Source organism: Silurus meridionalis, chromosome 8 (genome assembly GCF_014805685.1).
Source record: "Silurus meridionalis isolate SWU-2019-XX chromosome 8, ASM1480568v1, whole genome shotgun sequence".
NCBI classification, from domain to species: Eukaryota; Metazoa; Chordata; class Actinopteri; order Siluriformes; family Siluridae; genus Silurus; species Silurus meridionalis.
This window is the reverse complement of record NC_060891.1, coordinates 26251879-26264782: the sequence shown is the minus strand read 5'-3', so window position 1 is coordinate 26264782 and position 12904 is coordinate 26251879. Positions and strand designations below refer to the sequence as shown.

The 12904-nt window shown below is 42.6% G+C and overlaps 1 protein-coding gene across 1 annotated transcript in view; it reads right to left on the bottom strand.

Moving 5' to 3' along the window:
• Positions 1-1317: 1317 nt before the first annotated feature.
• map4k3b (mitogen-activated protein kinase kinase kinase kinase 3b) overlaps positions 1318-12904 on the bottom strand; it is a 33305-nt gene continuing 21718 nt past the window's right edge. Inside the window, 15 exon segments of the mRNA XM_046855030.1 lie at positions 1318-2830; positions 2939-2994; positions 3151-3221; positions 3916-4008; positions 4226-4294; positions 4414-4585; positions 5643-5746; positions 5881-5939; positions 6710-6827; positions 8476-8536; positions 8902-8981; positions 9481-9565; positions 11206-11247; positions 11364-11455; positions 12552-12825. Of these exon segments, the coding sequence (XP_046710986.1) occupies positions 2743-2830; positions 2939-2994; positions 3151-3221; positions 3916-4008; positions 4226-4294; positions 4414-4585; positions 5643-5746; positions 5881-5939; positions 6710-6827; positions 8476-8536; positions 8902-8981; positions 9481-9565; positions 11206-11247; positions 11364-11455; positions 12552-12825 (1464 nt within the window). The 3' untranslated portion in view covers positions 1318-2742.

Here is a 12904-nt window from a genome sequence, read left to right as displayed (position 1 = left end):
ACCACACCTCTGTGTGGCACCTCCATCCTGTGTGAGAACATATGAATAACGTGAGCGAACAGCGATACACAAACACCTGCAGATAAGTATGGAGCAATAAGACTAGAGATTTAACTTTGCAGTTTTACGTGATGTCTCCAAGATTAAGACTGAAACTGTGATTGGTCCTGCAGGAGAATATCCAAGTTTGACTTCAAACGACTCCGACTGGTTTTCTGTCATTTGGAACAAATTCGCGGTTGGAATGTGGATCCGATTCTATGGTTCTAATAGACCCGAAAGCCGCGCGTGCTAACGCTAATCTTTAATTAAATGTCATTCAAATTGCATAAAACCTTAAAAAAAAAAAAAAAAAAAAGAATAATATCCTGTGCCCCAACGCATTTTACATTTTGTATTAAATTATTTTATAATAGATAAATATGGGACAGAATGATAAAAAATATATAATATATATATTATCATCGATTATTAATAAATGGCATGACGTTTTCCCGCTGAACCTCGTGCTCTCGCGTCTTTGCTGGACTTTTAAATAAAAAAAAAAAAAAACATTATTTGAAGGGAAATTTAAAGGGAATCATTCGGGCAAAAATCGTAAATGTAATCAACTGGAGTTTGTAGATGTGTAGTATTGATCAAGTGGACGTTAATACTTGAAGTTTAGTGTCTGATGGCACTTTTGTGCTGATTATATATATTTATTTATTTATTTATATATATATATATATATATATATATATATATATATATATATATATATATATATATATATATATATATGACACCTGACTTCCAGCCATATGTGCTTCTTCTCCACAATTGTATAGAATGAAATCTCCTACGAGAAACATGTCCCAGCATGACAACGCCCCCTGTGCACAAATCCAGCTCCATTAACATACATGAGTTGGAGTGGAAGATCTCCAGCTACAGAGCTCTAAACCCTATTGAACACCTTTTCTGATGGATTTTTTTTCTACTCTGACTGCACCCCAGGAACCTCCTCACCTCACCTCACCTCACCTCACCTCACCTCCATCAGCACCTGACTTAACCAATAGCTTCACAAATCTCCACAGAAATCTAGTAAAACATCTTCCCAGAAGAATGGAGGTTATTATAAGAGCGAATGTGGAATGCGATGTTCAAAAAAAAAAAAAAAGAAGCACATATCAATCTTCGTCAGGTGTCTGCAAACTTGTTCTTAATACTTTTTCCTAAAGTGAGCAATGATCCCTTGTGCACTCGTAAGAAACCATTTGAGTAGCGAAACAGGTGCATCATGAGATAATCACCAAAAAATATCGACCGGCGTTCGGGAGAAGCCTTTAAACCTCTGAAAAACCAAAGTATGTACACGGGTCCGTTAGCGTTTCTGTAACTTCTATGCATGAACACGTTTCTGATATTGTGATGCATAAATCCACAGGCATGTTATTGTTTATTATTATTACTAGAATAAGTAACGATGGCGAAGACCTACAGAGAAGTTACGCACCACTCGTCTGAGCAGAGCTGTTTTTTTTTTTTACTTTGTGCTGCGGAACAACAACGTAATAACCCGCGAGGTGAAGCGGACAAATTACCGATTTTATCGAACTTAACATTGTACGTCCAAAAGTATTAGGACACCCAGCCATATGTTCTTTCTATAAAAAACCTGGAGGCACACGACTGTATGCGACGTCTTTGGACGCTGTAGTATCGATGGGATGGACTGGAAGATCTTCTGCACCTGAGTGCAAACTCTATTAAACACCACGAACGCCGACCGCACCCCTGGAACCTCCTCACCGCACCTGACGGAATGAATCTCACAGAAATCGTCACAAAGTCAACTGGAACATCTTCCCTGAGGAATGGAGGTCAAAAAGCAAACGTGAGACCAGACGTTCAATAAGAAGCGGGAAATCTTTCACTCGGGTGTCCACATTGGCCCCACAGTGTCTAAATCTATTCTCTACAATAACGACTGAAACGACGCTCACGATTTAGACAAGGTGGTTTTATTGCACTATTATTGTTTAGGACGAGCAAAAAAAGACGACAATTTTGGCTAAATATAACTACAATATAAACATACTTATAACTAACACCCGATTTCATCGTATAAACTGAAGGGAAATTTTCATAATACAAAATCACACGCCTTCTAATTTTTGCGCACACACGACCGGGGAAAGTCAGGTGTCCCGATACTTTTGCCCGCACAGCGTCGTTCGAAAAGAAATAGATGGCAGATATTTGATTATCCCTAAAACGCCAATCGGTGCGTTACTGAGTCGGCACGTAGCAGCCGTGAAGGTCGAGACGTCACCGGCGGCGTATCAGCTCTTTAAGAGACGGACTGTTATAGAGGGAAGGCTGCAGGCAGGCTGATGAAAAAAAAAAAAAGGAAAATAAAATACAAATAAAATAAAAAGACGCCTCATTGGAACGTGCCACAATAAATAGTTTAAAACAGGCGAGTCAGCGAGTGGCAGGGGTGTAGTGTGTGTGTGTGTGTGTGTGTGTGTGTGTGTGTGTAGTGTTTATGGTTGTGTCTTAAACAGACAGTAGTGTAAGAAGACTTTTCTGGCGAAGTGTTTATAGGAATGCGTGTGTGTGTGTGTGTTTATGCACGTGCACATGTAGCTTATAGCATTGGCAGGCGTGTAGAGTGTTATTTCATGTAGTGTGGAGAAGGAATGCTGTTAAGTGTGTGTGTGTGTGTGTGTGTGTGTGTGTGTGTGTGTACGCTCAGTAGCTGTTCTCATGGCCAGCAAGTATGTACAGGTTACTCTGAGCTGTTGGGTTATCTGTGGGCCGACTCTCTAATACCACCGTCCTAGAACACACACACACACAGAGTGACAAGTTACAAGAAGTGTAAATACTGTATGTGTATTACACGTGTGTGGGGAGCTGTTTGTGCATTGTTGTGTGTGTGTTTTACCTGTCTGAGCCCAACAGTCTGAAGATGCGCGATGTGTCCGAGATCTCCTGCGTGATCTGGTGCGATAAGAGAGCAATATTACACACACACACACACACACACACACACACACACACACACACACACACACACACACACACACACACACACACACACACACACACACACACACACAAAATACTGCGTGTACACACAAGCCCCTGAAAACACACCTCATTGGTTTTGAAGCTGCGTCCCTGCATGCCGTGTCTCCAGAATGCCAGCACACTGTCCTGCAAACAAACTGAACACACAACAGTGATTTAAAATAAAACAATAGACCTTCCTCACAGACACACCGACTGATCCCCAGACCTCCTCACACACACCGAATACACACTGACTGATCCCCAGACCTCCTCACACACACCCGAATACACACCGACTGATCCCCAGACCTCCTCACAGACCTCCTCACACAGACCGACTGATCCCCAGACCTCCTCACAGACCTCCTCACACACACCGACTGATCCCCAGACCTCCTCAGACACCCCCAAATACACACCGACTGATCCCCAGAGCTCCTCAGACACAGACTGATCCCTAGACCTCCTCACACACACCAACTAAACCCTAGACCTCCTCACACACCGAATACACACTGACTGATCCCCAGACCTCCTCACACACCGAATACACACCGACTGATCCCCAGACCTCCTCACAGACCTCCTCACACAGACCGACTGATCCCCAGACCTCCTCACAGACCTCCTCACACACACACGACTGATCCCCAGACCTCCTCAGACACCCCCAAATACACACCGACTGATCCCCAGAGCTCCTCAGACACAGACTGATCCCTAGACCTCCTCACACACACCAACTAAACCCTAGACCTCCTCACACACACCGACTGATCCCCAGACCTCCTCACACACCCCAAATACACAGTGACTGACTGCCACACACACACACACACACACACACACCTATTGCTTCAATCTGGAAGTTAAAGGTGAGTTCAGCTGAGAGCTTCTTGCTGGATTTTAACCGGCCTTGTAAGTTCACCATCTTTATACAACCTGCAAACACACACACACACACACACACACACACACACACACACACACACACACACACACACACACACACACACACAGAGTTAAACATACCCTGTAAACAGTATTACAGACTTGGTATTGAAACTGTATAAGCAAACAGCTGTGCATGTGTGTGTGTGTGTGTGTGTGTGTGTGTAGTGACAATCATGTGCGAGACAGTATTTGAATCCATACTCACGGTCCAAACACACCAGAATGGTGTCCCTTTCCAGCTGTGTGACGTGAATCACGCACGTTTGTGGCGTATCTGAAACAAACACACACACAGGAAGTCAAACACACACACACAGGAAGTCCTAAACCTGTGTCCAAAGCTACAGAATGCACTCTAGATGATCGGATACAGGAGCGAAGATTGGATCGTACCAGGCTCGGTAAAGGTCGGTGCGATGTCGTTGGGGTCGACGGTGCCGAAGGTCACGACCTGATCGGGCTGACTGCCCTTCACCACTGATACACAGATGAGCGGGTAGTGATGCTCTGGGACCACCAGCATCTCAAACACCTCTAATGGACAAGGGATTGTGAAGTCTATATTCTACACACACACACACACACACACACACACACACACACACACACACAAATTTACAAACAGAATAAGTGAAAATTACATCTATCATCATTTATATGCTGAGTCACATCAATCACTGGCTGAATCTCTAAAACTGACTTGCGTACTCTCAGACTCGCTTAGACTGACTCGCACTACAGACTCGCTTAGTTTGACTCATACCAGACTCGCTTAGACTGACCCGGTCAAACTGACTGATGCACTTTCAGATTTGCTCAAACTGACTCAATTAGGCTGACTTGAGTACCCTCAGACAGCGAGTACTTCCTTTAAACTGACTCGTACTATGATTCACTTAGACTGACTCATGTACTCTTACTCGCTCAGACCGACTTGCATACTCTCAGACTCTAGCTTAAACTGACTCGCTCAAGCAGACTAACTTGAACTGACTTCTTTACTCTGGTTTGTTTAGACTGCCTTATTTACTACAGACTCGCTTAAACTGACTCAGTCAAAATGACTTGTGTTCTTACAGACTCTCTCAAACTAGCTGGTTGAGGCTGACTTTTGTACTCTCAGACTGACTTGTGCATTCTCAGACTCGCTTAGATTGACTCAAGTACTGACCAACTTAAACTGACTCGTACTCCGAGTTGCTTAAGCCCTGACTCACTCACTCACTCAGAATCGTTTCTGTCTGATTTCCTTTATACTTTAAGATTTTTTCACTCAAACTCTGATTCAGATTCACATTCACTCTCAGTCACTGAAGGAGTCTGTGTGATTGAGTCAGAGTGACCGAAGGAGTCTGTGTGATTGAGTCAGAGTGACCGATGGAGTCTGTGTGAGTGAGTCAGAGTGACCGAAGGAGTTTGTGCGAGTGTGTCAGAGTGACTGAAGGAATCTGTGTGAGTCAGAGTGACTGAAGTAGTCTGACAGTCACTCTGACTTACACAGACACCTTCAGTCACTCTGACTCACTTACACAGACTTGTTCAGACACTTGGACTCACTCGATGGACATTTTTCATCATTAATCACGTGCTCAGACTCACAAACTCCTCAACACAACCCTCACCTTGATTAACATGAAGCGCTGCATGGACTCCACCCATTCAAACAAAACTACACTGGACTGGAACGCACCACACAGATACTTCATCCCAGTGTATGGATTGCGAACTAAAACACACAAACACACACCAGTTTAACAAGCCCATTCTAATAACCCTCACATCACACATTATACAATATACTCATATTCATTAAAAAGCATTCGTTTGCTTTCATGACATCCTGAACTCTTCTCAACTCACCTACACAGCACTTCTGGCACCCCTTTGTGTCTGGAATCTTATTGGACACTGTAAACTTCCTGTAAAAAGTTCAAAAGTAAAGAAAAATCAGTGCATCAAACACACACTATATACACACACACACACACACACACACACACACACACACACACACACACACACATTATGGACACCTGACCATATGTGCTTCTTTTTAAACATCATAAAACTTTACTTTTCTGGGAAGATGTTCCACAAGATTTTGCAGGGATTTTTGGAAAATTAGCCATTGGTAAAGTGATGTAGGTGAGGTGAAGAGATTCCTGGGGTGCAGTCATCATGTTTAAAGCTTGATAGCAGATCTTCCACTCCAACCTATCAAAAGCATATCTTCATGGAGCTGGATTTGTGCACCTTTTTTTGGGGGGGTCTCCTGGTTTAAATGAAGGGAACATTTCATCCAAATACGCCGTATACGATTGTGTGTGCCTGCACCCACATGGTAAATGTTTGTAGAAGAACCACATATGGCTGAAAAAATTGGGTGCCCAAATACTTTTGAACATACTGAATATAAAAACACACATCCAAACCAATAGTAAGCCTCCGACCTCTGATCGTCTCGTAAACATGAAACCCGGTTATTAAAAAGAAAATAAAAGAAATGCAAACTGATTTCTTTGTCGGCGCTCTGCGAATAACGCCGTAAAACAAACCCGCGTTTGCACGCATGACATACAATCAGATAAGCATCTCGGCTTTATAAATACGGGCTACGGTCTCCCTTTACATTCCCTCTGAGCTTCACTTTAAACTGCTGGTACAGAAAGAAGAAAAGCCTGAGGCTTACCGAGGGATGATTTTATCGGGCAGTCTGTAAGTCGGTATGGACACCGGTAACTTCTGCATCTGCCGAGCGTGCTCGAAGAGACCGCACAGGTTATGGGAGTACAACTGGGACGCTTTACCTGCACAACACACACACACACACACACACACACACACACACACACACACACACACACACACACACACACACACACACACACACACACACATTAAAAACAGAATCCAGCAACAAACGTGAATGAAGTGTGCATCCCACTGAACTCAAATCCGCAGTCTGCTCATTAAATATCCTTTAAACCAGAGATCACCAACCTTTTAAGTTTCTTTTTGAAGACATCTAACTGGTGTTTGGTTGTGTTTGGGGATCGGTTTGGTGGTTGCAAGTGTTTGAAGGGTCCGTCAATCAATAAAATATTTCATCGCAACTTGAATCGCACATTTGTATCTGTTGTAAATGTACCTTAAATTGATATTTTTTTTAACTTTTTTTAATACTCTAATCAACATGGCCATGGACCAATAAGGATGCTTATGTTTATTATTAGTGAAACCATTTTCAACAGAAAATATTCATGCTTTAAAAAAATTGATGGCGTTTTCAATTTCCATAAATCATCACGACACCACACGGAACTTTCGCGATGTTTCCACACGGACGGTTTTAATTGCCGGATGTGTGCCACATGGCGGATTTTTGGTCTGGGGAATAGGGACAAGTCTCTGATCCATTACCACGGTAGATGGTGGTAATGATCTAGTTAAGAATGTGAACCACCAATTAAGCAGAAGACGAAACATGGCGGATTTTGGTGCTTGATTTGAGACTCAGTAAAACAAATGTTTAGTGATTAAAAAAAAAAAAGAGTTTTCCCTGGAGTTTATTATTTTTCATATCTGAGTAAAGAAAGGACATCGTGAATAAATGCGTGTTGCAATTTTTTTATTATTTATATTTTGAATAAATACGGTCAAACAGAAATGCAAGGCGAGTTAATCTCGCGCTAATAAAATTAAGTTTTTCGGGTAAACGCGTTAATTTTGACAGCCCTAATATATATATATATATATATATACACACACACATACACACACTATTTACAAGAGTGAGTACACATCTCACAGTGCTTAAACAGATCTGCTTTAAACACAGTCAGTACTTCAAGTTATTTCTCTCCTTCACCAGTAAGCGATGAATGCATAACCCCACTATAGAGGTCTGTTTAGAGCTTTGTATTGGCTGATGTTCTCTCAACACCATCTCAAGCTCTTCAACCGTTCTGAAATATACTGTTGTTTGTTTGAGGCCATGGACATGTCCCTCGTCATCAGTCGTCTCCTCAATGCCGCTTTAACCAAACACAAACCCTTTGATGTGGAACTCTGGATTGTGTTTCACAACTGCTCCCAAGTATACACTACATGGACCAAAGTTTAATATGTGCTTCTTTTTGAACATCTCATTCCACATTTAGTCCCTCTAAATGAGATTCATTTAGTTACAAAAGTGTCATTAAAGTCAGGTGAGAAGGTCCCTGGGGTGCAGTCAAAAGGCCTAGAATGCTATAGGAGGAGATCTTCCACTCCAAACCATGTAAAGCAGAGGTTCAGGTTTGGGTCTCCTAGTTCTAGTGAATTTCATGCACATATAGCTGGAAAAGCTAGGTGTCCCAATACTTTTGTAGTAAATATTGCCCCTTGACCCCTACTCTCCATCGACATTTCATTTCCTCCCTGTGTGCTTTATAAGAATGCTGGGAAAGTTCTTACCGGATATAGAAAAGAGCCAGTTGTTCATCACATAAAGCCACGTGCACCTCCGGGGAAAGATCTACGAGACACGGGAAGGGAAATGAGTTCAAGTGGATGTGTCTGGGTTCCTTTTTATTGTCTGGGAAGCAATATAAAGGAAGGTGGTAACTTAGTGTTTACGGCTTTGAACTTTTGATCAGAAGGTGGTGAGTTCAAATCCCAGCCACCCCAAGCTGCCACTCCTGGGCCCCTGAGCATGGCCCTTAACCTTATAGCAGCTCAGTTTTTCAAATTATATAAATTTAACTGGATAAGATTTGGCATCTCGAAAAATGCCATAAATGTAAATGTATGTTGAAGAGTGCAGAAGAATCCTGGTGATCTTCTCACGTGATCAGAGTCTATAATAGTACTGAAAAACAAAACATTTCTCCAAAATCGCACCTGCTCCATCGAGGTCTCGTGAAGCTCGTTCAGATTGAGGGTGTACATTCCTTCCTCGGCTCCGAAAAGCAAATACTGATCTGAAAAAATAATAATAAAAAATGTATAAATATCGATCTGAATGAAAACGTTCCCACAGTCCATACATTAAAGATACGTATGAAGCAGCTACCGATGCCCCCGATTTCTTTGGTTCAATTTAATTAAGTGCCTTCTGACTTCTAACGCATGGCCCCTTTCACACGAACGGCTTTGTAGTGCAAAAAAAAAAACCCCAGACGTTCTTTTCCTGTTGTGTCTGCAGGAAGTTACAGCTCTACCTCTGCCATGTTAATCTGTATTCTATGTGACTCTCAGGACATGCCTCGGTCTCCGTAGCTTTGCGATACGTCTTAATTACGTAGCAGCAGCTTTGCTGAGAGAACGTGCACGAGAAACGAGGAGAAATCGATCTACGTATAAAATATTGGTGACAAATGATTGATCTACTGACAATTATATAGAAATACTTTTTTTTTTTTACGATTCAAATATTAAAAGCGATGCATAAAAAATATCTGCATTTCTAAGAACTCGTACCTCTGGTGTCTGGGTTGACCCAGGACGAAGCGCAGTGGACCTTCAGTGGACAGCCGTTAAACACTTTTGAGAAACACGCTCCCATCTGCAGGCAGAAAACCCATTTTTCTCACAGGTATATACACACACACACACACACACACACACACACACACAGTTTCCCTAACTGGAAGCTCAAAATAATACAGAATCCGAAGTGGAAGTTCTCTAACCTTTGCTCTGTAGACAAAGATTTGTGGACATCTGACAATAGGATGTGAGCTTTTTGAATGTCCTACTCCAGATATAGTCGCAATTTGCTATTATAATAACCGCCACTCTTCTGGGAAGATGTTCCACCAGATTTTGTGAAAATTTGTGTGAGATTCATTCAGCCAGGAGTGTTAGAAAGATCAGGTACTGATGGAGGTGAGGTGAGGAGGTTCCTGGAGTGCAGTCAGTGTTCACATGCATCATGTTTAATAGCTCTATAGCAGGAGATCTTCCACTCCAAGTCATGGAATGCACATCTTCATTACGATGGCTTTGTTTTAAGTTTGAGTCTTTTAGTTCAAGTGAATTGAAAATTTAATGCTACAGCTTTTAAAGATGTCCTTTGGGACAGGGCCATGTTTATCACGGTGTAGCGTCCTGTCTTCTGTCCGTACACATCTGGGAACTGAGGATGTTTTGGGAGAGGAATGTTGTCCCATATGTATCATACTGGATTCTAGCTAATCAGCAGTTCTGGGTGTTCTTTGTTGTGTTTTTCGTTTCATAATGTGCCAAACGTTTTCAAAATGGTGAAAGGTCCAGACTGCAGGTAGGTCAGTTCGGCACTCACCCACTACGAATTCATGCTTGTGTAAGACGCGATATAGTTGTGTCAAAGTTTCGAGACTGACGGTGCTGAATGGTGCTTTTCTGACCACATGCACAACATGTCTGTGATTTCATCTTTAGCAAGTTAGAACAAAGAGCAAACGTGAAATTCACATTGAGTCCCAATTTGTTCTTATAATTCCATCCACTCTCCTGGGAAGATGTTTCGCTAGATTTTTGGAGTGAGCTTCTGGATATTTGTGTTCATCAGCCACAAGTTTGTTATGAAAGGCAGGTACTGATGTAGGTGAGGAGACCTGGGGTGCAGTCAGCGTTCACATTCATCCCAAAGGTGTTCAGTAGGGATGAGAGCTCTATAGCAGCAAGATCTTCCTTTTCAAAGCATGTACACCAGATCTTTAAGAAGCTCACTTTGTGCACAGGGGCATCGCCATGCTGGAAAAGATTTTGGGTTTCCAAGTTCAAGTGAATACAATTTTATTATAGCGCCATCTAAAGACGTCCTGTAAAATTGAGTGCCTCCAGTTTTGTGGTAACAGTTTGGAAAAGAAACACATAGCAGGAAAGGTCAGGTGACCCAATACTTTTGAAAATATAGTGTGTAATAATATTATGATTGATAGATAGATAGATAGATAGATAGATAGATAGATAGATAGATAGATAGATAGATAGATAGATAGATAGATAGACAGATAGATAGAGATAATGTTTTGGGTTCATCATGCTCCTAATGTTATAAGATTATAAGATGAACACTAGAACATGATAGAATTGAGTAAATCTGGAACCTGAACCAGTGTGAAACCCACTGAATCCACCGAAAAAATAATTTGTACTGGAAACCCAGGTGACGTGTCTGACACGTGTGTGTGTTTCAGGAGGAGGAGCTGATGTACTTACGTGCACTTTAGGAGTGGGAGGCAGACCGTTACACATCGGCTTCTGAGACAAAGCGAGACGTTACGCGTTAAAATGATCGGCTACAAAAACACTGATGAAACAAACAACCAGGAACTGGTTCTAAAGGAGAAAAAAAAAAAAACAACAACAACACTCACAGGAATGTCTTTACTCCTGCGACTGGGAATGGTGGGTAGAGTCGACAGTCTTTCTCTCTCTCCGTTTTGTGAGGAGGCGCTCAGTCCGTTACCTACACACACAACACACACACATTTTAATCAGAAGAATGCATTAAACACCTAGGATAGTCATTTATCTACCACAATAATCATTTGATTTATTATTTATATACACCATATGGCCAAAAGAATTAACCCCCCCAAAATGGAGACAAAATTTTAAATGGGATGTGCACACCAATCTAATGGTCAGGTGTCCACAAACCTTTGCCCATACTGTGTAGATATAGTTGTTACTTCATTTTAATTCCTCACTAACCAGCTTGAGGTCTCCACCTGATAACATGCATGTCGTCATAAAAACACCACACACACACTATAAGGGGTTAATGCACATCACACACAGAAGTCTGTCGGTAGGGTCGATGTCACCGAATCGTGTAGGAGTCTAAACGCTAAACAAAGTCTAAACGAACGGAGAACATGCTGCACTTAACAGAGCTGAACAAAAAGCATAGAATCCACGCGTTTGTGATCTTCGAATTGCGTCAAAACGATATGATAAACCCGTTTCACTGCCGCCGACGTTCACCTGTCAATCAAACGAAGTGGGCGGGAAATTTTTATTGCTCACGTCGGAGGAAGTGCTGGAAAACGATGCCGTACCAGAGCAGTCATTCTGTTCCACCAACAAACAAACAAGCAGAGAGAGAGAGAGAGAGAGAGAGAGAGAGAGAGAGAGAGAGAGACAGACAGACAGACAGACAGACAGACAGACAGACAGACAGACCTGTTTCCATGGTTCCAGAGAGATCGAATGTTGGCTTAGGTTCGAAGGTGAAATGATATCGTGACTGCATTTACACTATTGTAATTGAGACGTGTTTGTATTTTTGAAGCTTCCTGTTCAGCTCATGTAAAGACAGAAACACACACTTGCTATGGCAATAAAAATAAGTTTCCATCAGCCTTTTCAGCAACTTTACCCCTCAGCCGTAATGTTTTTTTAACCATATTCATGTTTTAGCTTGGAATCAAATTCGCAGTACAGCAGGTGGATGGAAACGCCATTGGAGTCAATGGAAGCCGCTACACATCTACCGCCATTTTTACAACATCTACCAATCAAGCGGCATCTGGCTACCGGGGAGGAGGAACCAGGCTTACTGTCTTCCTTCTGCTCCTCTGCGTGAAGCCACTCCCAGAACCTAAAACTCCCATCATCCCCTTCAGGCTCTGTCTGAGCGTGCTGGGGAGGCCCTTTACCTAAGCTGCTGCGTCTCTGGGGGGGCAGACGAGGGGGCGGCGGCCTGGGGGGCACACAGGAGGCGGGCCGAGGAGGAGTGGCAGGGCTTGAGGAGGCAGGGCAACGTTTTATGGTTCCCTGCCCAGCGGCATCCTCTCCGTCAGGGTCGCTCTGAAGAGGACCGAGAGACTTCGGCTACGGAGAGAGAGAAATAAAGCGAGAGACATGTTCAAGCCAACAGATAAATAAACTGATGCATATATAGATAGATATA